Source organism: Notolepis coatsorum (assembly GCF_963971535.1).
Source record: "Notolepis coatsorum genome assembly, chromosome: 6".
Taxonomy (NCBI): Eukaryota; Metazoa; Chordata; class Actinopteri; order Aulopiformes; family Paralepididae; genus Notolepis; species Notolepis coatsorum.
The window spans coordinates 84734698-84761508 of record NC_140170.1 but is presented as its reverse complement, the minus strand read 5'-3'; the positions used below and the strand labels follow the sequence as shown (position 1 = coordinate 84761508).

Here is a 26811-nt window from a genome sequence, read left to right as displayed (position 1 = left end):
CCCCATGACTTTGTGAGTTGACTGACCCTTACAGCGGACCTTGAGTGGTAGACAGTGCGGTTAATCTGTCTCTGCTTAGCTAATTAGGTGGGACTAATTAGGGGGCGGCTGTTGTGAAGGATCAGATTAAACCGAATATATATATTTATTTATGGATATATATTTAATAGTATTTGTATATCGTTTGATATCCCCTGTATATTCCTTGTACAATATACACTGAATATCCCTTTAGTCTACTAACAGCCCATAATAGTTTCATTCTACCATTGGACAAGAACCTGGCGCCAGCAGCCATGCCCCTTGGTTCAAGTTCAATCGTGCCGACAAACATGTCGTTACAAGCCCGGTTCCGCGTAGGAATACGTCTGGCGAAATACGAATGGTACTATTTGTTCACAGCGCATATATATATGGCGCAAGTAAAGTAGAACTTTCTTTTAGTCCATTAGTCCTTTACCCTCCAACCTAGTAACAGACGCGAAGCCTCACCCACGACGCACGTGTGGTGCAGTATGGCCTACTTGGCCTCAGAATAGGCATTGAGACATCGTGTGGATTAATAGTTGAATTGTCATAGTTTGGCACTATACCGTCGAGTGGGACGTATTTCTATTAAGTTAATAATAGTCTATTATGTATGGTGCATCGTTCGGTTAGAGTTATAAAGTGAGCAGTACCCCCATCGTTCCTGACGTTATCTGGAGTCTTAACCAGGCTGGGCAGACCACGTGTGGTGCTTGCATCCGAGGAGCTCCGGGCCAGGACGAGTGGACCTGTACATTGGATTACTTTACCCGGACGACGGCGAACCTTCTACGGCTTGGATTATCTACGTGCTTTGGGTGCTTTGATTATTCCATGGATAACAGCCAACACTGCTGAGTGTTGGAACTACCCCCCCGAGGAGTCCAGGTGAGACGGCGCTCTACCCCGAGTGAGGTCGCCTCACGTCTCTTCGTTGTGGACCGGCAGCTACCGTCCACCAGAGGGCCCAGCTGTATTCATCTGCGGACCGAGGTTCTGTGGGCACCGTGTTCAGCACTCTGAATTCTCCCAAGAAATCGTCGGCCAGATGGGATACCGCCAGCGGCTCTCCTAACCCCCCCCCCCCTACTGTCTTACAACCAGCGGGACCCCCCCTTTAGTGTATCCAGCTATAATCATTTAAGTACCATTGCTATAGTTCCCTAAAGAACCAGGTTGTATACTTGCTCCCTGCGTAACCAGAGATTGGACATTCAATGTTGATTTACCTACGAATACTCATTTGCCTTACAAGTGCATTTCAAATCATAAATGTCATTAAGTGAACGTTGTATATACCCTTTGCTATATAAAATATTCGATTTATACATTTGTGTGGACTTCGTTTCATCAGGTGGGAAAGTGTTCATCATATCTATATTATGTACTGGATGGCCAGAAGTTAAAGTACAAGCGGTAGTGGTTTAATGATACCATACTTATCAATACAGTCAGGGAATTGTACCCCTCAGTTACACCTACCCTCCTTCAAAACCGCTCTCAAAGAGCACCTACGGGTGGCTGCAATTAGAAACTGGCCCCGGTAAATGTCCAAACCCCCCAACCCACCCACCCAACGCCCTCGAATGTACAATTTCTTCCCCTTCGAATGTATATATTTTTCTTTTAAGATCTCTTTCTCTTAATCAGTACTGTATATTGTGTATATGTCTTGTATGTCATAAATGTCTTGATGAAACCGTACTGTATATCTGTATGTCATGTATGTCATACATGTCTTGATTAATTGAAAATGGGGGACCCTGATGTAAAGTAAACAAGACAAAAGTATTTTTCTGGTCTGCATCCTCTTAACAATTGTGTGTATTGAGCCATACTGTATTGTACCCATTCTGCAATTTGTTAATAAAGTTTTCAATCAATCAATCACTTCCCGAGATGACTGGACACATGAACTAAACCCATGCCATTCTAGACTCTAATATGTTACTATGCCCTGGATATGTGGTCTCCAGTGAAGTGAGTACGAGCTTCATCCTGCAAAAGTACTGTGGAGGAAGCATTTCTCTCTCTGTCCTTAGAAAACCTTAATCCCTTCATCATTTTGTTTTTTATCAACATTTGCCAAGCGGCAGATGCTTATGGGCTATTTGTAAACATTCCATTGGATTTGCATGTGTGGGTCCTCTCTGTTACACGCTTAGTATTTCACAAATTAGACTTTTTTTATTCGATGAACGTGGGGACTGATATGCGAGAATTAACTAAATGTTTTATTTCTAGTTTTAAAACATTTTTTAAAGCATACGCCATGGAGGCAGTGGACAAGTAATGTCCTGGTGGATGCCTGAACAAAGAACTACACTAAAAGCACTAAAGCTCATTTGGGTATAAGAAAAAAGAAAGAAAAATAAAACCCAGTCTCCTATTCATTGTCTACGGAGAAGCTCCAGACTTTATATTTGATGACATCACAAGTCTTACTTCTCTGGTTTCTGGCTTTGGGAGAGAGAGTAGCTCATGTTCACCAATAATGATAGGTCATTTTCACAATCATAATGGATGGATTGAACTTTCCTAGGCCATGGAGATACCATATTGGAATTCTTAACTGGGGTGGTGTTCCCCTTTTAAAGGTGGCTCCTTCGCTCCGTTGTTTAATCCCCTTCCCCTCTCCACGCATCCTTCCCATCGTGACTTCCTCTTCCTCTGTGAACCCCATCACCTCCTCCTTCACTCATCCTCCCCTTCCTTTCCGTTCATCTCGAGGCTCGCCGTATATGTCTTCTTGGGCTGTGTGTCGACACCCTCCATCTCTCGGGACCTGTTGACCTGTTGTCGGTGCTTAGAGGAAGCTACGGGAGGTTTAACTCAGGGAGCTGTGTGGACAGCAGCCCCCCTCCTCCCTCCAGTAGTCACATCCTGAGCTGTCATGCCTTCCTGTGTCTTGGAGTCATCGTGGGCCGTGGAGAGGAACCGGTGGCCCAGATGGACCTTCTGCCTCCTAGGGTCTTTCAGTTCAGTTCTCCCCCCTGGCTGTCCTCGCCTAAAGAAAGGCTCAGTGGACTACTAGTCATAGATTAGATTAGATTAAAATGTATTGTCATCATACAGCACAAGTACAGTACAACGAAAATAAGTTTGGCATCCAACCAGAGTGCAAATGTAACAGTAACAATGTACAGGTGAATAAACTGGGTATAACCTGAACTTCAATTAACAAAGTGACCAAAACATCATTCTTTCATCTCAGAAACATAGCAAAAGTATTTATTAATCAAAACGATGCTGAGAAGCTAATTCATGCATTCATATCTAGCCGGTTAGACTACTGTAATGCACTTTTCACAGGTCTCCCTACTAATAAAACCACAGAGAGGCTTCAGCTAATCCAAAACTCTAACCAGAACCAAAAGGGGAGTCCAGTCTTAGCTGCTTTACACTGGCTTCCTGTAACATTTAGAATTAACTTCAAATTACAGGCCAGCGAGAACACTGTGATCATCAGCTGCTGGACTACTAGAGGCTCCCAAAAACAGTCAAAAGAGGATTGGTGATGCAGCCTTTATGAACTACGCCCCAAAACTATGGAACAAACTACCCAAAAACATCAGGGAAGCCAACTCGCTAGATATCTTCAAAATACAGCTTAAAAATCTCTTTGCGCAGGCATTTAAATGAAACATCAGGGATATCCTGTACTTTACCTGCACTATTCTTATTCTGCCTACTTTTATACACTTCCTATCAAATTCATGTGTCGGTTCTATGCACATTTTATCTCACTACCTCTTATGCACTGTAATTTAGTTAAGAGCTCTGCTCTGTTGTAATTTAAAACTGAACTTTGTAAAGAAACTCAAAGTTGAGAGTTAAGAGCGATGCACTGCTCTGTTGTATTTTAGAACTGAACTTTGTAAAGAAACTCAAAGTATTAAGAATGAATGAATGAATGAATGAATGAAAACTTTATTTAACAGATTGCAGAATGGGTACAATACAGTACGGCTCAATACACACAATTGTTAAGGGGATGCAGACCAGAGAAAGACGTTTGTCTTGTTTACATCAGGATCCCCCATTTTCAATTCATATTGATTATGACATACACAACATACATGACATTTATGGCATAGGGACATACAGGTATTTAGTACTGATACATTTGTGACATATACGGTATTCAAATATACAGTACTGTTACCCATAGATCCTGACAGAGTATATACATAATATGATGGGGAGGGGACTGTAGGAGGGGGTGGGTGGGTGGGAGAGAAATATACATACGGTGGGGAGGAGACTGTACATTAGGAGGGGGTGGGTGGGTGGGAGAGAAATATACATATGGCGGGGAGAGAATATATACATGCGGTGAGGAGGAGACTGGGGGGGTGGGGGGGTTTGGACATTTACTGTGGCCAGTTTCTAATTGCAGCCTCCCGTAGGTGCTCTTTAAGAGCGGTTTTGAATGTGGGTAGGGATTCACATTCCTTTACAATTTTGGGTAGGGCGTTCCACATTGATGTGGCATAATTGCGAAACGTGTTTAGTCCCTTGTTTGAGCCGAATCTGGGTTTAACATGATTTGTTGAGCTTCCTCTGGTATTGTGGTTGTGGTATTCACTGACCTTTGGGAAGTATTTTGACATGTACATAGCAAGTGATATACAGTGGCCACATCCATCTCATGATATATTTAAGAGCGATGCACTGCTCTGTTGTTCTATTAAGTGTTATGAGCAATGCACTGCTCTGCTGTAAATGTTATTGTATATTTTTATTTAACTATTTTATCACACTTTTTTACTCTGTCTATTCTATTTGATTATTTTTAGTATTGAATCAAACCACAATTTTTTACTCTGTCTATTCTATTTTATTATTTTTATTACTGAATGAAACCGTAAACAGAGAGGCCTATTGGGATGTTAGATCCTAATGTGAAAAACTGTGATTTACCTTACCTTGCTACCTCTTTATATTTTTTATGCTAGTTTATGCCTGTATTTTGTACTGCTGTGAAGCACATTGAACTGCAATTGCTGTATGAAAAGTGCAATACAAATAAAGTTTATTCTTTTATTTTTTTTATTATCTTTTCCCCACCTCCTTTTTTCCGATTTTTCTCCCATCCCACTGTTTAGTCGTTATGCCAATTCCCAACCCCCTTTTCTGGTTGTTGTGCACCCCCCCCCTACTGTTGGTCCGGGAGGCCGGAGACTATCACATGCTATCCTCCGACACATGTGCAGCCAGCCGGCAGCCAGCCTGGCAGCGCAGACTCTCACTGGGAGAGTGTAACATGTGGAAGGTCACACTACCTCCCTCCAGATCCTTCCCTTGCTGTGCAGGCGCCCCGACCGAACTGTAGGAGTCGCTGTTTACAACGACCAGGACCCACCCACCAGCTTTCCCACCCCTAACACTGCCAATTGTGTTAGTATGAGCGACCAGCCAAGCTGGTAGCAACGCCGAGAGCTGGGCTCGAACCCAGCATCTCCTGCGTTGGTGGCGAGTGCCTTGCCCACTACACCACCTAGCCGCCCCAAAGTTTATTATTTTTAACATATATAAATTAGTACTACTGAGTGTAGCGCTAATCAGATGTATGTACAGAGTTGTAATATAATATGTACAGTGATACAGGTATAAAGACAGTATGGTTGTGGTCATACTGGCCAGCAGTGTAACTAGTAAGAGTAGGTAAGAGATATGTACATATATAATATCTACAGATGTCTTTGTCGGCTAATTGATTAGTTGATTTAATTGACTAATCTGATTTAATTGACAACATTTACAAAATAGGTTTCCCGTGTGCAATCGTGCAGAAGGACCTTTAAATCTAGTGCTTACCAGAGATGTGCTCATAATTATTCAGGAAATATACTTTAAATTAACTAAAATATTCTAAAGACCAAACCAACTAATGGACTAAGAGGAGGCAGCCCTATTCTCCTGTGGACTGGTGAACATACTCAAACTAACTAACATCTGAACTAACTGCACTGTAGTCTGTATGTCATGTCTTTGTAAATCTGTCATCTTGCCCCCCTACTCCCCTCAAAGGACCACAATGGAAATAGCTCTGAGGGCTTTATTATTTTATCCTGAGCTTTTCTTTTTTTATTGTAGGAGACTGTTCTACTCTATATCAGATTGTCTTACTGTTGTGTGGAACTTTATCTGGTGGAGCATATTCTAAAGAAGTGTCAAATTAATTAAATTAAATCAATTAATAAATCAATCAGTCAAACAAACAAACCAGAAGACCAGTCTTGATGGACCTGGGGCAAATAGATTATATTCTTTGTCATAATATCTCTGTTCTCTCTGTAATACCTCTGTCCGCTCTGAACCTCTAGCATACTTATAGGTACAAGCTAATCACTTCTATAATACTTTTACATACATATAGGAACAAGCCAGTCATTTGCTAATTTCTATACTATTTACTCTGCAAAACATTTGTGGAGGTACATGCTCAAACTGAACAACCCCCTTCTATCTGTTATTCAGTGAATATGGAATATGAACTTAATGTACTGGTTTGTGTTCTGGACAGTGTGTCTGACGTGGTGAGGCTGGTAACCAAGGAGGAGATTCCCAGAGACAAGCAGATGCTGGAGATGTTCCCCTCGTTCGCTGAGGACGAGGACTGCCTGACTGTCCCATCCATCAGGTACCTGCTATGATGTCATCAAGAGGAGACGGATCAACAAGCAAAAAAATGCAACACACAAATTAATGCACCCCATGCTGCTATTACACCTGAATTTCCCCAAGGGGATCAATAAAGGAATATCTTATCTTCTCTTATCTTTGTTATTCATATTGGCCTCCTCATTCTTACCATGTGAAAGGTACTCTGCAGGAGATAGGGCACAGGACAGCTGATTGATAGTGGTACTAAGGAATCGACCATGCCTTTATTACCCCTCGACACTCTCTCTATGCTAATATGTCTATACTACTATGCACTCAAGACTGTAGCACCCAAGTTCAACACTGTTTGATGAACAACATTATTTACCCCTGAGCTGCCAGAGTTGTACCTTCCCTGCTGACTTGTTGTACAGAACTTGTAAGTCGCTTTGGATAAAAGCCTCAGCTTAATGACTAAATGTAAAAACAAAAGTAGTGATCTCCACACCTCAGTCTCCTCTGTGACTCCCCCATAGTTTGTACCGCCCAGTCGTTCAGCCCTGTCCCACCAAACACAGCAGTGGCAGAAATGTACCGTATAGGACTTGGGCAGCTGACGTGGCATTTCTGAGTCAAGCCACCGCTTTCACATGGTGTTAGGAAGTAATCTTATACATCCTATGTGGCCTTTAAATTGTGTTCACAGTACAAACATTACCTTAAAATGGGCACATGACCTGATTCTGCCTGCATGTGTGACCCCCCCCCCCCCCCCCATATGACATTCTTGAAGTCAACAATCCATGCACCAGCAGGATGACCAATCACCATGAATGCATCGACTTTAGGGGACGTCACCAATCAGGATCTACATTATGCATCTATAATAATACAACTCTTTTTGTCTGTAGTTATAAGAAACTGCCATCTTCTTGCCCTCTCTTTTTGCCTCACTCTCTCCTCTGGCCTAGCTGCTCCTGCTCCCTTTCCTCTCCTCCACCTCTCTCCTCCTTTCCCGCTCTTTCCATCTCCCCCTCTTCTCTTTCTCACCTCTCTCCCTCCCCCTCTCCTCTCTTTCTCTTTATCTTGTAACAATTGTACCACACTGTAAGCTAACTGGATCGATCCATGCTGTAATAAACGATCGTACTGAACTTATAGAATTGTCTCCTTTATATTTCTGATATTAATCTTTCTTATCAATAATTAATAATCCTTAGTCACTCCCATTGCCTGTTGACAGGCGGATTTCTGGGTTAAAGGATGGTGGCGACAGCGGCTCAGGAGGTAGAGCGGTCGTCTGGTAATCGGAAAGGTTCCCGGTTCTATTCCAGCTCCTCCTGGCAGCGTGTCAAAGTGTCCTTGAGCAAGACACTTAACCCCCTAACTGCTCCAGATGAGCGGGCACCTTGCATGGGTGTCCCCACGGTCGGCGTGTGAATGTGTGTGAATGGGTGAATGTGAGGCATACGTTTGAGAGCTATATAAAATGCAGTCCATTTACCTTGGTTTGGTAAGTCATGTGGTGTGAAAAGCTGCCACAGATGATCTCACCACCATCGTGGAGAAACCTCCACCCTTCTTTCTCTCCATCCCTTCTGGGGTTTTTGTACATTTTGTACAGTTGTAGTGATTTCTCAATGCAAATCGATGCAAGTAACCCACCAACATGGTGACCAGCATCGGTATCAACCGTGTAACTTCCCGCCCGCTTCCCAATCCCCATATCCAGTTATTCAGTTGTGTCTGTATATCAGTGCATAAATGTCCAGCAAAATGAGTACGAGCTTCTTCCTGCGGAAGAATGTATATATGTTTTAAATAGTTTCATATGGTTTTTGAGTATAGTACCTTGAATTGTATGCAAATTGTTCAGCACTTAAACAAAAAATGTGCTATATAAATAAAATGTACTTGACTAGACTTGCGGAAGAACTGTGGAGGAAGCGTTTCTCTCTCTGTCCTTAGAAAACCTTAATCCCTTCATAATTTCATTCTAATCAACATACAGTACGCCAAGCAGCAGCAGACGCGTAAGGGCTGTTTGCAAGTGTTCCACTGGCTTTGCATGTGTGGGTCCTCTGTGTTTTGGAGGAATTGAAGCTGAGAGTGTGCCAGGGCATATGGATTAGATGAGTTGGCTCTCTGAGGGGCCGTGCTGTACTGTACTGGTTCTCCTGGTATGATTGGGGTCAGGCTGAGCATTGGGGGGGGGGGGGGGGGGTCAGGGAGAACAAGGAGTTGGCACAGTAGGTAGAGGGTTTGGATGATTGGATGATCTGAGGCGCTCTCTCTCTCACCATCTGGACACAGCTGTCCAGTCCAATAACAAACGACCCAACCCCCAGGTCCAAACTCCCCCCCCCCCACACACACACAATAAACAAGTCCCCTCATCCCTCCCAGGAGGAGCCATCCAGGCATGAGATCATCTGGCCGTGGGAGCTGGAGGCGTCGACATGGCCTTTGAATGTAAATATCTGCGTCCTTCCCTCTGTCCCTCAGGAACCTGCTGAAGGTTCAACCCAAGGGTCTCACGTAGGACCCTGTTTGAGCTGTCCCAATAGTAGACCTGGTCCATGACCCCCCCCGTCCCCTGTTTTTTCCATACAGGAGCCTGACAAGGGTTCAGTGATTGTCAACATGGGGTCCTTAAGGAGTCAACAACTAAATTAATAATTTAAGTTCACTAATATGTTATTAACATCTTATTCGCTAGGCCAATTTGACCAATGACAGAATATATACAGTGCAAGTGTCTGTTCTGGTCACAGGTTTCACTTTCTCCACCGTTATCTCCTCAACTACAATACATTAGAGAGACAGTTATGGAATTCTAGACATAATCATATCTAACTGAAATATTCTTAAAGGGGGGTCTGCAGCCTAATGTGTATCAGTCTCTGGGTTATCAACATGATGTCACACCGTTTCACCTGATGTGAAATGGTGTAGTATATATTCAGATTAAAATTCTTTATTGCCTATATTTATTGTAACATATAATATAACCAATAGGGGATACAGACCTTCATCTGCACCTTTGTTTACACTGTTTTTCTCATATTTTTATATTCAGATCTCATTTTATTGCCTATATTTGTCTTTCTACTATTACCCTGTCCATACCTTTACCTCCCCACCCCCCTCCCACATGCTGCTATGACACAGGAATTTCCCCAAGGGGATCAATAAAGGAATGTCTTATCTTATCTCATGGATAGATCGCCAGATTACTATTGTGGCCAGGGATAGTAATCTGTATGCGACTGTACCAACACCCCCAGATAGACCATTGTTACATTTCCATATGAATTCCCCAAGACCTCAGCTATAGCCTTTGTTTTCTAAACTACTGGCAATAGCCTCCACTCACTCTGAGGACACTCACCTCTGCTGTTTGTGTGCATTAACCTCCCCCAAAGCTGGCAAAGTGTAGTAGTTTACATCAGAAATGTTGGAATGGAATGTAAGCATTGTTTTGCTAAGTAGCCTACTTGTGTATCCATTCAAAGAAATACAGCTCACTTGCCATTTAGCTGTTCTCAACTTAATGTGTTATGTACTTAGGACTTGTACCAACCCACTCCAAGCTTGTCACCGTCTTCCAAGCAGCATGTGAGTGTGTGTGCCCCCATTGGTGTGGATGCACAGCAACATGCATGTTCGTTCACGTTAAGCCATTCTCTCATTGTTGCTCAATTTGCTCACTTCTCTTTTAAGACCAACGGTGCCGTCCATGAAGACTCTTGGCCAGCCTTGGCGACTTAATAGTCCCAACTATGGGAGGAAGAGTCATCGCTGCCTGTAGATATATTATATAGAACTCTCTGGTTTAACCTACAGTAGGACATTATCAGTGACATGCTGTAATTTCTCACCGCACTTCCATTTAACTCTTGTGGCTGATCCTAGATCTGTATACTCCTGTAGAATCCTCACTGAACATCTGCACAAGGATTCTGTTTCCTCCTACACCATGAAAAAATACATGCATACTGGGTAACTCGTAAAATTGTCCTCGACCCAAGGCATTGGCAGTAGAACTGGAGTTGGTCCGTGGGCGCTGGACTGTAGCTGCCCGCTGCTCCTAAATAGTTAGGATGTGTTAAATGCAGGAGACATTCATATATATATGCAAATAATGAGTTTCCTTTCACTCCAGTTACATTACAGATTTGTTTCATTGGATTTTATGCCTAATAATCTTGTTTTGAACCCAATAAAATGTGTTTTAACAATGTGTGTAGTGTAGTGGTCTTGGTCTACACTTCCCTCCAGGGATAAGTTAAGCAGTGCTTTTTAACAACTAACTCCTACAGCTTCATTCAGTTGGATCACACCAGGCATTCATGAAGACCATTGAATTCTCACCTAAACACACACAGGTGATAATGAGGACTACACCCAACATGCCGTTTTTCATCTATTGTTATTCAGTATTCAAAGGTAGGATTTCGCTTTTCAATTTCAAAGGACTCTGTGATGTGTGGCTCCAGGGCATGCATTATGAATGCTGTAGCCAAAGGTTTGATTGAAATTAGACGTTGAAGATTTGTTGTGTACAACATGATTTGGATTTAGGCTAGCTAATATCTCATAACAACATGATTATGAAATGTGAAACTCTTATCTTACCAAAATAATTACATTATTTCTGCTTTGATTTCGGTGGCAAATTTAGGCTGGTAATTAACACATTCTCATTAAATAGAAAAAAATGTTTATTGCAACAGCATAAACATAGAAACATAAACCAGTTATGAAAATAGAACAGCATTTCATGAATTTGTGGGGGGGGGGGGCACAAACAAGCGTTAATTCCAAGCCATAGTGTCACTCAGATGTATCCAATGATGTCGTTGCATATGATGGGTTGCCGACTGCCTGATTTCATGAGGGCGCTGAACTGGTAGAAGTCTGTGTTGAGTTCATGCAGCCCTGTGTGGGACTGGTGAAAGAAAGGTCTCCGGGCCTGGACGCCCACAGGGCAGGACAAGCGCTTGGGGGCCTCGGCGTCCCTACTGGCCCTAGTGCTGTTCGCCGGCCTGGCCCTCATCTCCACGCTCTTAGACATCCCCGCCAGTTTCCTGCGCATGTTCCCCAGGAGGTCCTTGGCCAGACGGCGGCCCGCGCTGGGCCTGAGCTCCGCCGGCTCGGGACACTCCGGCAGGTCCATCCAGTTCTTTATGAGGTCGGCGAAGCTGTTGTCCCCCAGGACCAGGGGCTGCCTATTCCTGCTGCGGCTGAGCAGCGCCGCGGTCCAGTCCTCCGGGTCGGCGGCCTCGAACGAGGTCCAGCGCTCCAGGCAGGCGTCCGAGGTGGACTTGGGCCGCACGCGGCCGGAGGCCCCCCTGTTGGTGCGGAGGCACGCGGACGAGGAGACGCGCACGTTCCTGGTCCTCCTGAGCACCACGCCCTCGTCCTGCCAGGAGGCCTCGGAGTAGCCAGAGTCAAACTCCAGGCTCTTCTCGCTGCTGGGGGAGCCCTGCGCCAGCCGCTCGTTCCTCTCCTCCTCGTCCTCCTCCTCCTCCAGGGGCCCGGCGAGGCAGCAGGCCGAGTCGTAGGTGCTGGCCTCGGAGACGCGGAGGCGCGCCAGCCGCTCCCGCTGCTGCAGCGCCTTCTGCCGGCAGAGCCGCGTCACGGCGTAGGAGCGGGCGCACGGCTCGCTCAGCGGCCTCGGGCGGCTCGTCTGCTTCAGGTCCTGCAGCGAGCGCATCATGTACTGCACCTGGTCGCGCAGGCAGTCGTTAGAATCCCCCAGACACAGCTGTGCAGAGAGGAGCAGAGGGTTAGAGATGCAGTCGCTCACTTTGAGCCAAGCCCATGCAGTCATTGCATTTTGTCCTTTCAAAACAAAACATTTGTGATTTACATTTGTCGATTACTAACATTTTGTGTACTAGTCACGCCACCCCCACCCTTAAAAAAACTTGCTTTCCAGTTCTGTCCGGTCTAAGTGGGGCTTGAACGGTTCCCTATGTTCCTCCCCAGCACTGGGCCAATAAGATTTTTACCAGTTGAGATCACTCTGCAGTACGGCCACATAACAAGTCAGGCATTCCTGACAAACCTCAGAGCAACTTTATGGAGTGGCGTCTTAACGGTGGGATCCCAGTATATTAAAGCAAAGAGCTCTGGGAACAGGATGTACACTAATACAGGGGGGGGGGGCTCTCCTTGCTTCGTTAAGCTAAAGAGGAAGTTTGAACAAACTACAGCTGATGCTTTTTTAAGAGGAGCCCAGAAGCGCACATCCCCTCATTGACCCATATTATGAAGCAGGAAATAACACCACCATCTTGGAATTACACACAATGGGACACAATTCATGAATCCGTATTTATGAATCATACCATCATCATAGATTTGCAGTCACATTGAGCTTTTTCTTTTACAAAAATACAATATGATTTTAAATAAATTAAACATCACACAACATCTTAGTGACCGTTGTAGAAAGCCTATAACTGCTAGAATCTTGACATTAGTTAAATTGAATCTATATTAAAGCTGCATGTATAGGCAACTTCGGATAAATGAGCAAGAGTGAGTTTAGCTGCCCCGCAGAAATAGAGCAAGCTCTGCATCACTTTCAAGCCCATGCACACACAACAAAGGTTTTCCACAGAGGCAGTTAAATTAAATATATATTGCCCAGCCTCTGATCAGCAGTTGGTTTTGCACATTTGACTAGGAACTCAATGGTGGTCGGGAACACCACTTGGCAGGCCAAAAAGCTCCCTCCATCAATAACCAGTCAGATGTTTCTGGCCTGACAAGCGGTGTTCCCGGCGTCGGAAAATAAAATCACCATCGTGTTCCTCGTAAAGAAATAATAAAGTTAACACAATGTGCAACAAGTACACACACGTCCCATGCCTTTGACCTAGCCTAACTATTTAGAAGCTGAATACAACACGGGGGGACGAAGTACCATGGTCAAGGACAGTGGCAGGGAATTATAGCATGAATGTCTTCGCATGCTTTGCCTGGCATGCAAGTTAAATTAAGAGACAAGACATGTTTCACTTTCAATTGTAACACCTGTTACAACGCCCCCCCTCCCAGATTATCCATGGTATGGCTGTTATGTGCATCTCTTGCCAGCCTGGAGCTTCTTCTAAGTAAGGCCAGGCCACCAATGACTAGCCAATGGTGCTATGATCACAGCTGTCGTGTGAACCAGTTGACTCCTGGGGGAGCTATAGCATGTGATGGAGGGAACTCCTCAGGGGGACTGTGGGCTGTTCTGTTCTCCTCCAGTTGCTTCACACTGCGATTGACCCACCCAGCTGTAAACAGAGCGGGCCTCTTCAGATAGCAGTGGACAGATCACTGCAGGCAGGGCAGTAATTGTTGTATTTTGTTTAGTAAAACACCAGCTTTTTTTCCCCAACTACAACTTCGCCTGAAATTAGATGAAACTATCAGAACCCAATTGACACTGTGTTGTTGCATGAAACCACTCGTGAATAATACTATGTGTTTTTCCAGGCAGCGGGGTTATTATTAGTCAGACCACAAAAAGTTTGTTCCAACGTTGTTCAGGGAAAAACTTACCATGGTTCTCTCGAGTGTCTGAAGTGACTTTCCTGGTGTGGTTAATAATATTTCCTGCAAATAAAAAATATTTGTCAATTGATGACTATAGCCTTTTATTTGCAGAATCAGATCCAGGTAGAATAATAATACAACAATAATAAAATAGTTGAAGCGATACTTACATCAGCACGTGTGGTAATCAGGTAGATTGATAAATCCAAACATGCACAGATTGTTGTTTCTTGCTGTAAGATATCAGCAGCCTCCTGCAGAGTTGTTCAGTCTGACTGTAGCTCCAGACTGAGGGGGCCTGGCAGGAGGAGGGTATATCTGCAGAGCCTGGCAGCGGACTGTGTTGAAGCTGCTCCGCCCAGGACTAACCAGAATCAACCAATAGAAAGGGGCCTGAAACAAGATACCTTGTTTAATTGTAACGGGTGTACTGTAGGCCCATACTACAACGGTGGATATTATATCGATAAAGCTTTAATCACGTGGAAAATTGTTTACCAACCCAAAGCTTTGCAGAATGGACTTGAAAAATAGACTTGTTTCAATAGATCAGCCACAGACATTTTTTATTTGAGCAAATTCATGACCATTGTAATAATTGCATTATGGATTACCAAAACACTTTCATGACTTTAGCTGGCTTGGAAAATATTTTTTAATATCATTGTTTTATTGTGAATTAGTCTGGCCAGAGTTGCATTGCAGTGGTGACCACCGCACGGCATACTAGTAGCAGTAGATATATCGCCACCTTGTGGCTATATCACTTATCTGAAAGCCTGGGAACTTCCACTGCTAGCAGAAATAATAATAATAATAATTAATTGCATTTATATAGCGCTTTTCTGTTTTTCTAGACACTCAAAGCAGTATTACTTTGAAATACTTATTTATTTAACTTTTATGGGTAATTCTTTATTTGGAAAATCCAATGTTGTCACTCAACTTACTACTACTAGTGACTCATCAATTGAGTGTCACTCTAAAGTCAACTGTGTATGAATGAATGAATGAATGAATGAATGAATGAATGGATGAATGAAAACTTTATTTAACAGATTGCAGAATGGGTACAATACAGTACGGCTCAATACACACAATTGTTAAGGGGATGCAGACCTGAGAAAGACGTTTGTCTTGTTTCCATCAGGGTCCCCCATTTTCAATTCATATAGACATTTATGACATACACAACATACATGACATTTATGGCATAGGGACATATAGGTATTTAGTACTGATACATTTGTGACATAAACGGTATTCAAATATACAGTACTGTTACCCCTAGATCCTGACAGAGTATATACATATGATGGGGAGGGGACTGTACATTAGGAGGGGGTGGGTGGGTGGGATAGAAATATACATACGGCGGGGAGGGAATATCGGTTGAATCTCAATTATGTAATAGTTTTAGATGTGTGTTTGGTGCATCTCAGTAGCGCATCAATAGCACATGAACTATATAACAGATGCCACATTGTACTTACTAGCCATCTATTATCAACTAACCTCCTTGGCCAGTCCTGCATACCTTCATACCAGCGGTCATCAGGCTCCACAACAGTGGGCACGGACCGCTGCCAGACATCCAAGGACATCCATACTAGGAACTTCTATCACAGTGTGTCTGACTCCCACCTAAACAGACTACCTAAACGGACAATGTATAGCGTATGAACGAAGTATATCACGGCATACATACCTTATGCATACTGCACATTATGTGTATACTGTATATACTTACTTCATCAGAGCATAGATTTAGCATTTTTAGATTATATATATTAGATTATATATATTATATATATATATTTTAACTATATTTATTGTAAGGCAAATATAACTGAGAGGGCATACATACCCCCATCTTGCACCTTGACCTATTTACACTGCCTACTTGCCCATACTTGCCCCCCGCCTACCCAACCCCCCCCCCCCCCCCCCACCCACCCAACCACCTCCAATGTACAGTTTCTCCCCCCCCACCCCACCTACCCAACCTCCTCCAATGTACAGTTTCTTCCCCCTCAAATGTATATACTCTCTTTTTTAGACCCTTTTTGTATCACAGACAGTACTGTATTTGTAGATCTGGTATGTCATAAATGTCTAGATGTAGCAGTACTGTCTATCTTTATGTCATGTATGTCATATATGTTATGATTAATTGAAAATGGGGGACCCTGATGTAAACAAGACGAAAGTCTTTCTCTGGTCTGCATCCCCTTAACAATTGTGTGTATTGAGCTGTACTGTATTGTTCCCATTCTGCAATCTGTTAATACAATTTTCAATCAATCAATCAATCAATCAATCAATATGTGCATATTCAGAGTTAATTATATTGTTATATTGTTTACACTGCCTATTTTTATTTTTACTTTTCCACTGTACTATAATTTTATTACCTGATTGATTGATTGATTGATTGACTGATTGACCATTTTTATTAAGATAAAAAAAAAGTTTGTCCAAAGATCTTCATGATCTCTGTATAGGCTTTAGAATTCACCTCTCCACGATGCTTGCCCGGACAAAGCCCACAAGGTTATGTTGACAATAAGAAAATCTATTATATATAAGTGATATATGAAATTCTGCTATGATCCATTCATGAAAAGATTAGATTAAAATGTATTGTTAAGTAGGGGAGAGTGGGGTAATTTGTGCCAAGGGGCAAGAGTGCGGAAAGGATGAGAAGAGGAGCAGAGAAGAAGGAGACAGGGACGATAGTAATTCAGTTTGAAGATGAGGTTAGTCCAAAAGAGGTATTTATAGGGTATATGGTGTTTAGGGTTAGGGAGTTTGTTCAAAACCTGCTGAGATGCTACAGGTGCCAAGAGTTTGGGCATATAGCCGTTACGTGTAGGAAGAAGCTGAGGTGTGCAAGATGTAGCGGGGAACATGATTATGGGAAGTGTGGAGAGGGAGTGGGGCCGAGGTGTTGTAGTTGTGATGGGGAGCATAGTGTAGCGTTTAGGGGTGGTGAGGTGATGAAAAGGGAGGTAGTGGTTCAGAGAGTGAGAAGGGAAGGTAAGATGTCGTATGCAGAGGCAGCTAGGGTGGTAGGTCAGGGAGATCAAGGTAAGGAACAGGGGGTTGGGGCATTTGGCAGAGAGGGTAGTGCAGGAGGTTAAAAAGAGAGTGTGGGAGGAGAAATTGAATATTGTGGCCTTTGTGGCAGGGGTTGTTAATGCTACGGATTTGGTTAAGGGCAGAACGGAGAGGATTAAGGTGCATAAATATTCCCTTGCTTAAACACAGACTAAAGACGGTGCCTAATTGCCTCTAGGAATGGAATGTAACACATTTCATTCACAAGTTCTGTGTGAATGTATCTGAGAACGTATTCAACACACCTGACGACCGGCGCTATTGATATGCAAAGTAACCCAGGCGAGTACTTAGCGAGTTGGCGAGTGCAGCGCATTCCTGTGTGCACGCGCGTGCCGTGCACATCCGTGTGTGTGCGTGCACGCGCTTCTGCTCACAAAACTTCGGTTGCACGGCGTGCAACCCCGTCCCATGAGGAACGCAACACTGGTCACAACTTACCCCGCACCGGGGGCAAGTTGTGCCACAAAATCACTTTTTTTTCTAAAGCTATATTTATTAAACAATTTATTTAAGATCCAAAGTGATTGTCCCCAGGGATGCACAACATCCTAAACTATATGTACATATTTTAGTTTGGGGGCATTACTGTAATCCCCTTGCTTTAAAGGCACTTTAAGTAAAAATTGGCACTTCTTACCCCACTCTCCCCTACAGTACAATGAAAAAAAAGTTGGCATCTAACCAGTGTGTTATTAGCACCGTTGTAAAAAGTACCCAGAAATTATACTTAAGTGAAAGTATGGGTACCGTCTCAAAATCTGACTCAAGTAAAAGTCAAAGTATCTGGCTAAAAACACACTTGAGTAAAAGTCAAAAAGTCCTACTTTTAAATGTACTTAAGTACTAAAAAGTAAAAGTAATTTTTTTTAAAGGGATAGACCAGTGGTCTCAAACTCATTCCATCGTGGGCCAAGTTTTCATATTAACTACCGGTATACACATTGCACCAGGTGAGTTACTTGAAGAGGTGAGCCAATTAGTGAAATCATCAGCTGGTGTTTAGGCAAGGCTGGAATGAAACCAAGCAGACACTCTGCCCACAATGGAATGTGTTCTGCGATAGACAATGCTGAAATGAAAGAACAGAGGACACTTTTTTTGCATAAAAATTATTTAATGCACTTCTCCATTGAACATTCTCTAACATGGACGGCATTCACATCACAGCATGAATAATATCACAATATTAAAAACAGAATGGTGTATCCTGAATAATATCACAATATTAAAAACAGAATGGTGTATCCTGAATAATATCACAATATTAAAGGAAGAATACTGGAGTACCCTGAATAATATCACAATATTAAAGACAGAATACTGGAGTACCCTGAATAATATCACAATATTAAAGACAGAATACTGGAGTACCCTGAATATTAATATCACAATATTAACCACAGCATAATGCGGATCTGACTGTCTATTCTTCTGATAGCAGGTGTTTAATCAAAGACCCCGCTTTCTAGTGTTGCACAAGGACCAATCAGCATGGGTATGGGCGGGTTCATTTTCCATTGATGGGGATTTGATTGGCTGTTTACCTGCGGTCGCAGGATTAATAGCGTTAACGTTAGTTCGGCCAGATAAACAATTAAAATATACGAATCAAAATGGTTGGACCTGTGAGATTTGTACTTTGTACTTTGTAGGTCTGCATTTTAAGCAGTAAAAAGTATGTTTTTTTCCTCTGAAATGTAATGGAGTAAAAGTACAAAGTATACAAACCTAATAATACTCGAGTAAAGTACAAATCCCCCAAACCAGTACTTAAGTATTGTAACGAAGTACAATTACTCAAGTACTTTACACCCCTGGTTATTAGTATGTTAACAATCTACAGTGTAGCAAGTGATTAAATGTCACCTACAGAGTTCAGTGAGACGACAGCTGAGGGGAAGAAGCTGTTCCTGAGCCTGCTTGACTTGTAACCAGGGATGCGTTCTTCATGGGACGAGGCTGCAGCCAAATATTTGAGCAGAAGCGCGTGCACGCACACAGGAATGCGCTGCACTCACCAACTCGCTATAAGTACCCACCTGGGCTACTTTGCATATCAATAGCGCCGGTCGTCAGGTGTGTTAAATACGTTCTCAGATACATTCACACATAACTTGTGAATGAAATGTGTTACATTCCATTCGTAGAGGCAATTAGGCACTGTCTTTAGTCTGTGCTCAAGCGAGGGGACATTTATGCGCATGCGCGGGAGCGCGCGTGGCGTCATTAGCGTGCGTGCAATCAGAGTTGATATCAGGAACGCACCGCTGCTTGTAACAGAGATTCCTATAGTGCCTCCCAGAGGGAAGGAGGGCAAACAGTCCGTGATTGGGGTGAGAGGTGTCCTTGACAATACTGCGTGCCTTCCCCAGACACCGTTTGTGATGAATAGGCTCAATTGCAGGGAGTGATGTACCGGTGATGCGTTGGCTGGTGAAAGCGTTGGCTGGTTTTCACCACTCGTTGCAGTGCTTTCTGGTCTGAGGTAGTGCAGCTACCATACCAGACTGTGATACAGTTAGTGAGTATGCTTTCTATGGCTCACTAGTAGAAGTTCAGAGGAGACAGGTGGGCTGATGAGGACCACCACTGTTGTGTCATCTACAAACTTGATGATGGTATTGGAGCCATGTACATGAGTGCAGTCATGGGTAAAGAAGAAGTAGAGGAGGGGACACAACCCTCTTCGCGGAATTTCCCTCTGGATTATTAAATGATTTCTATTCTATTTTATTCTGGGGCGCCAGTGTTCAGGGTGAGGGTGACATTGTCTAACCTAACATACTGGGGTCTGTTGGTCAGGAAGTCCAGTATCCAGTTGCAGCTCAATCTGATGTTGAGGTCTTTGGTTTCCACAAGGTCACAGAGTTTGGAGATGAGTTTGGGGGATGATGGTGTCGAATGCTGAGCTAAAGTCGATGAACAGCATTCTCACATGGGTGTTGCTGTCATCCAGGTGGGAGAGAGCGGAGTGTAGCACCGAGGAGATGGCGTCCTCCGTGCTCCTGTTCTCACGGTAGGCAAATTGGTGTTTATCCATTGAGGGTGAAAGGCCAGATTTGAGATGAGCCAGGGCCAGCCTCTCGAAGCACTTCATGATGATGGAGGTGAGTGCAACAGGGCGGAAGTCATTAAGGCCAGAGGCAGAGGACCTCTGGTTTCTGGCAGCCCCGTCTGATTGCTGACATCTCGCCATGCATTACTTTTCCTGCCAAGATCGTGGTATGTTTAATGTTGTGTGTTATACAGTTCAGGGGAACTCCGGAACACACAGTATATGTTTTTCTTCCATCCCTCTTGCCTATGTCATTCCTGGCCACTTCACCAACGCACCCCTTTCCCAGGACCGACGACCTTGTAGTGAAATATGCCATTGATCAGCACATCTCCCCCTGGGCTAATGGTCTGTCCACTGACGATGACATGGATATCTCACTCTGACAATCTATAGCTGGGGGAGGGGGGGGCAACTTTGTTGAGAACCTTAGAAGGTCACGCAGTCAACATGACAAAATAGAAAATGAAATGTTTAACTAATCACTTGATTACTTTCCAGTAAACAGTAGTGAATGGCAGGATTCAATCAGACAGTAGTAATAGTGATGATAGTATACATGGTCCAAACCGTAGTAACACACTGAGCCACAGTCCGTGCAGTGTTTATTATTAAGAGTCTGGTAGTCCTAACAGTTCTCAAGTCAAACCAGCTGTTAGCTCTCCTAGTCCGTGCCCACAGTTGTGGAGCCAGATGGCTAGTGGCACAAAGGACTGTCCGAGGCGGTCTGTGGTGTGTCGTGTGGGGGTTAGTCTATGGCTGAATGCAGGCACGTGCACACATAGAGGCCAAGGGGTGCTTGAGCACCTGCCTTTTTGAGCCTCATCAAAAAAGTGCCCTTTTTGAAAAGATATTTAAAACATTTTTTATTCTTTTTATTTTTTACCGTTACGCATATAGACTGCCCTTCCAACTGAAAAATGTCAGGATAGAATAAAAATATTAGGTAAAGAGAGAGAGATGCCCCATATTCCATTGCAGTTTGCACGGCCTCCTCAGTGTGCCTCTCCGCGGACCTATATATTTTATGCATAGCGTGGGTGGTGATGATGATGATGATGATAGAAACCGCTGTGGCCATTACAGTTGAATGCTGGTATTACACTCATTGAGGGACACGAAGCAGTCAAGTCCGATGGGATTTGGGAATCTCAAATACAAATCGGGATTGGAATAAAAAAATGCATTTATATTAAACAATACAGAATATACAGCACTTCTTGGGGTCTGTAGGGTAAGCACTTATTCCCTCCCCCCTGAACATTTATGGAGATGTATGGGCCTTTTAAGTCAGTGATAAAAGTGTCTTTCAAGGATAAGTGAGCTCCTGCACTGATTATTATAGTTCAATATTCAATATTAGATCACCAAAACCCCCCAAAAAGGATAAAAAGGGGGCCCCCCGCCCGAAAATGGCGCTTAAAAAGTGCGTGCGCGCGCTCGGTTAATATATACACACAAGTGTAGTGCCCTTTTCAGCCTTTGAGCACCTGCCCCTCTAAAGTCCTGTGCACGTCCCTGGCTGAATGTGCTGCTCATCTTGTCTAGCTCCTCAGAGAGTGGCTGGGAGGGGTTTTCCAGTATAGCGTCCATCTTTTTCCTTGTCCTCCCCTCTGACGATAAATTGGATTATACATTGGTATTATTTAAGTAGGACAAAAGTGTTACCATGGTGATACATAACTGATATATAAATGATTTTATTACACTAACAATATTGGAGCATGTAACTCAGCAATCCACTCAAAAGCACCATAGTCTCTAAACAGGTCAAACAGATCTACTGTATTATTGACCATCTATAGATTATCAACATAACATGTAACATGACTGTCAGTTGCTTCTCAAGAACATATCTACCTTTTTTGCAGGAACATATCATGTAAATCTCTACATGATGGGACGACAGTGGCTCAGGCGGTTGAGTGGTTGTCTGACTATCGGAAGGTTCCTGTTCCTGGCTCCTCCCGGCAGTGTGTCCCTAACTGCTCCAGAGGATGCACCTTGCACGGTGTGAATGTGTGAGTGAATGTGTGAATGTGAGGCATAAATTGTAAAGCACTATAAAAGCGCTATATAAAATACAGTCCATTTGCAGTCCATTCATAAATCATGACCCCTATGACTGTCAACAAAGCATTATTGTCCAATGTTGATACTATCAACTATTGATTGATTGATTGATTGATTGATTGAAAACTTTATTAACAGATTGCAGAATGGGTACAATACAGTAAGGCTCAATACAAACAATTGTTAGGGGGATGCAGACCAGAAAAATACTTTCGTCTTGTTTACATCAGGGTCCCCCATTTGGTATGAGTGTCACTATAAAACCAACTGCATATGAGTTGAGTCTCAACAGACTTGTTTGTTTCAAGTTCAAGTTTCAAGTTTCTTTAATAGTTGTCATACAGAAGTACAGAATACTTTCATACAAAATGCTTCTTACTGTTACGCTCCAGAGACTGTGCTAGACAAGATAGTATCAAACATAGTATAGCATGTAATTTAGAAGAAGAAAATGAGGTCACAGTGTTCAGTATAGACATATGTACAATGTTCTGAGTTACCATATAATATACAATACTATGCAGTGTACTAATGTACAGTACTATCTAGTGCAAAGCAGAAATGGGATGATGTACAATTTAGGTACAATTTACAGTAAGGTGTACGAGTTGTAGTGCAATCCTTCATCAATAAATATAAAGTGTGGGGAGTGGGTGCTACAGTGTGTTTGTTTAAAGTGGGTGTGTGCTATAAAGTGTGTGGAGTGGGTGCTACAGTGTGTTTAGATACTTTCTGTCATGCACCTCCAAGCCACCAGGCTTCCCTCCCCCTGTCTCCCCTGTTTCCCCCCCAATCTCTCTCTCTCTCTGTCTCAATCAAGCAGGAGTGGATCCAGGTGTGAGGAGTCACGACATCAGCTGTTTCCAATACAATCAACCCTGTCTTTGTATTCCACATTTGTGTTTTACGCCATTCCTCTGCTCGTTGTGTGACTGTTTGGGTTCTGGCTCTTGAATACTCGTTACACTTTCATGTTTATTTGCTCAATAGCACATCAGTAGCACACCAACTTCCGGTATATAACAGATTGCACTCAACATGATTGTAGCCTAATTACTGACCATCTACAAATAATCAACGTAACAGGACTAGTTGCTTCTCAAGAACATAGCTACCCTTTTTGCAACAACATATCAATCATAACTGTGGAAACGTCTGAACCTGAATTGCAACCACTGTGACAAATATTATCATATTGTAACAATTGAAGTTAATCCAGCGTGGTGGTCTCATCCAGCTGCCTCGTGAGGACAACCAGTTCCTTCTTCAGGCTCCTGCAGCAGTGTCGCCACGGCTCGTTATATCTTATACTGGCAATCGCATCTCGCTCTGCCTACTGAGATATCATAATCTCCAGCACCTACTGTGCCCGTGGAAACTAAACACATGCACCCACCTGCACGTGACCACGCCACTCCCGTGCGTGCCTCTACAATAGGCAGGAAGTGGTCACGCTGACACCCTTCCTCATTCTTTTCCATCCACGGAAGCAGCTCATATGCACTTCAACCAGGTGGAACTTTGTTATGATGTTATGAATGGATAAACACTCTTCCCTCCTCTTAACCATTTCATTGCTGACGGTCAATCGGTGTCTAATGTTGGGGGTTTAGCTGAGGCTTATTTACCCTTTACATGGGTGGATGGGCTGACGACAGGGCTCAGGACAGGTATGCATTTGTGAATCTATTAATTGAAAATGGGGGACCCTGATGTAGACAGGACAAACGTTTTCTCTGGTCTGCATCCCCTTAACAATTGTGTGTATTGGGCTAGCCCATTCTGCAATATGTTAATAAAGTTTTCGTTCATTCATTCATTTATCCCTTACACGGGTGCACAGGTGTGCCGTAGTGGAGGTTATTGCATGACTACTAGTGGAGCAGTGCTTCACTAGTAATAGACTTTGGTCAGCAGCCGCCACTGGTGTTCCGTGCTTAGTGAAGCAGGTGGCATCGGTCCTTTGCCCTGACATGGTGGAACGGTATCCCGCCCGGCCGACGCCAAGAGGCCCGGCAGGTGGCTGAGTGGGCTGATGAAGCTTATACTGCCGCAGTACAGAATTTAGCAGCAACTAATAACATTGCTCAATTGGCTGCTTTTCTGTCAAAAATGGTGTCGGGTGGTGGGGCCTTAGGGCCAGCCGACGTCAACCATCGCGCAAGGTTTTGAGGTTATTCAACTTTTGACCCAGCCGCAAGCTATAACCGCAGGGAGGGCTAGGATGCTGTCAACGGTTGTTCACAGGCATCTTTGGTTGGAGCAATCTCCCCTTGAGGAGGGGAGGGGTCTCCTCCTCAGGGCTCCCCTCACCGCGGGTGGACCTTGGTCTGTCCACGGAGGCGCGGGTGGTATTTGACCTGGGCTCCACGCCACCCCACACCACGCAGCCAGAGGTGAGAGCACGGCCTCGCCAGCGGCTGCGGCGAGGCCCCCGGCCATGTGTCCCCCGCCTGAGATGACCTGGACACAAAGAGAACAGGTGGTCACAAGGCCGACAGCCTCGGCGGCCGAGGGATCTGCTATATTCGATGGGCACGCCCTGAAAAACCGTTGCCATCTAGCTGTGTCCAGCACGCTCTCCGGTTACTCCCCCCTGCTACACTACGGGACTCAAGGCTCTGATTTGTCCCCTTTGGCTGCGGGCCGCGTTCTTCCAGTGAAGCGCAAGCGGCCCCACATATCGCTTCTCATGGAGACAGGGGCTGACACCCAGTTGCTAGCTAGGCTTGGGTCTGTCTATGAGAATGCTGTGCTGTCAGGAGGCTCCCACGCCACACGTCCTGCGTCTGTGTTTGGTGAGCCTGGTGTTGTATCTGTCGACGGAGCAGGGTTCCCTGTATCTAAATAATGTCTGCCACCCTCTCGTGGGACGTTTCCTGCTTGGCGCACGGCGTCTCAAGCCTATGGAACGTTCTCTGTCTCCGAGTCGGGACCTCCAACTGTTCTGGAAAGGCTGTTGGGGGCCCATTTGAGCCTCTTGAGCAGGCGCCATTGGATCGTCTGTCTTACGACTGCGTTCCTTTTGGTCATCACCTCCGCTAAATGCGTGGGTGAGCCGTGTGCCCTTTCGGTGCGGTCAGAGTACCTGTCTATTTGGGCCGATAGCAGGCGACTCTGTGGCCTGATCCGGCCTTCGTGCCAAAGAATATCCGGAGCTCTTATCGCTCCAGGGATATTGTGCTTCAGGCGTTTCGCCTTCCTCCTCACGCTAGTGAGTTCAAGTCGTCAAGTCAAGAATTGTATTTGTCACGGCATACATACAAGTATACAGTGAAATGCGGGGGGTCTTGCCCGCAACGATTGTGCATAATACAATAATACAATAATAAGAATCCAATAGGATGAGAATGCGACATTTGTGCAATAGTACAAGTAATAAGAGTAAGACATATCAGGTATATGTACATGATTTTTACAAAAGCATGGTAAGACATGCTAGGTCCTGTGATAGTGCAATACACTGTTAGCTACGGATGAGGCACTGGGTCATTATGTACACTGCTATACAATGCTATATTATACAATCTCAAGTGAGTTGGAGGCGAGCCTTCGCCTGTCGTGTCCTGTCCGTGCACTGAAGGTTTTACCTTAGTCGCACGTGGGATCTCAGGGCTTCCGATCAACTGTTTGTTTGTTATGGTGGCCCTCGCTGTCCAAGCAGCGCCTGTCACATTGGTTATGCGAGGGCATTGCCCTTTGCTACACGTTGGCTGGACAGGGCCCCCCGGGGGCGTCAGGGCGCACTCCACTCGTGGTGTGGCTGCCTCTGCTGCCCTGTTGGGGGGGGCCTCGGTGGAGGACATCTGCGCTGCGGCCTCCTGGTCCTCCCCGAGTCCTTTCGTTAGGTTTTACCTCATGGACATGACTGGGGGTTCTGTCTCCCAGGCAGTCCTGAGGTCCGGGACCTCTCCTGCATCCCGCCATCAGGTGGGCTAGCAGGAGTGTGTGGGTGTGGACCGCGGAGTGCTGTGTCACACGTGGTCCCGCTTGCTCTGTGCGTTCTGGGGTGCCTGGTTCCCCTTTTCGCACATTGGTTGTAGATGACTGCCTCCCCCCCTTCGTTAGGACGGGCGGGTGAACCGGACTCCCCTCCTCCCTGGCAGGGGCTTACGGGCCCTCAGGGGGTGCATTTCACATGGCCACGCGTACGCTCTGCCCTTTATCTCAGTAGGCAGAGCGAGACGCGATTGCCAGTATGAGATATAACGTAAGGTTATCCTATAACCCTAGTTATATGAATACTGGCTGAGCGTCTCGCTCTTCAGCGCCCTGAGGTCCCTTGGATGTTTTCCGTGTATGGAATTCGAACTTGGAAGGGTGTAAGCGCGACCACTTCCTGCCTATTGTAGAGGCACGCACGGGAG

At 44.5% G+C, this 26811-nt stretch overlaps 2 protein-coding genes across 3 annotated transcripts in view; one reads left to right on the top strand and one right to left on the bottom strand.

Annotated features, from left to right (window-relative positions):
* Window positions 1-6901, top strand: part of uba7 (ubiquitin-like modifier activating enzyme 7) — a 226259-nt gene extending 219358 nt beyond the window's left edge. For both annotated transcript variants that reach the window (XM_084316792.1, XM_084316791.1), the window contains one exon: window positions 6557-6901. In XM_084316792.1, the coding sequence (XP_084172918.1) occupies window positions 6557-6686 (130 nt within the window). In that variant the 3' untranslated portion in view covers window positions 6687-6901. The remainder of the gene's footprint in view (window positions 1-6556) is intronic.
* A 4473-nt stretch (window positions 6902-11374) lies between these two features.
* On the bottom strand, window positions 11375-14476 carry inka1b (inka box actin regulator 1b). Its single transcript, XM_084316764.1, has 3 exons — window positions 14364-14476; window positions 14200-14253; window positions 11375-12406 (listed from the first exon to the last, which is right to left on the bottom strand). Exons 2-3 carry the CDS (start codon window positions 14200-14202, stop codon window positions 11477-11479), a joined length of 933 nt encoding a protein of 310 aa, XP_084172890.1. The 5' UTR covers window positions 14203-14253; window positions 14364-14476; the 3' UTR covers window positions 11375-11476.
* Window positions 14477-26811: the final 12335 nt, after the last annotated feature.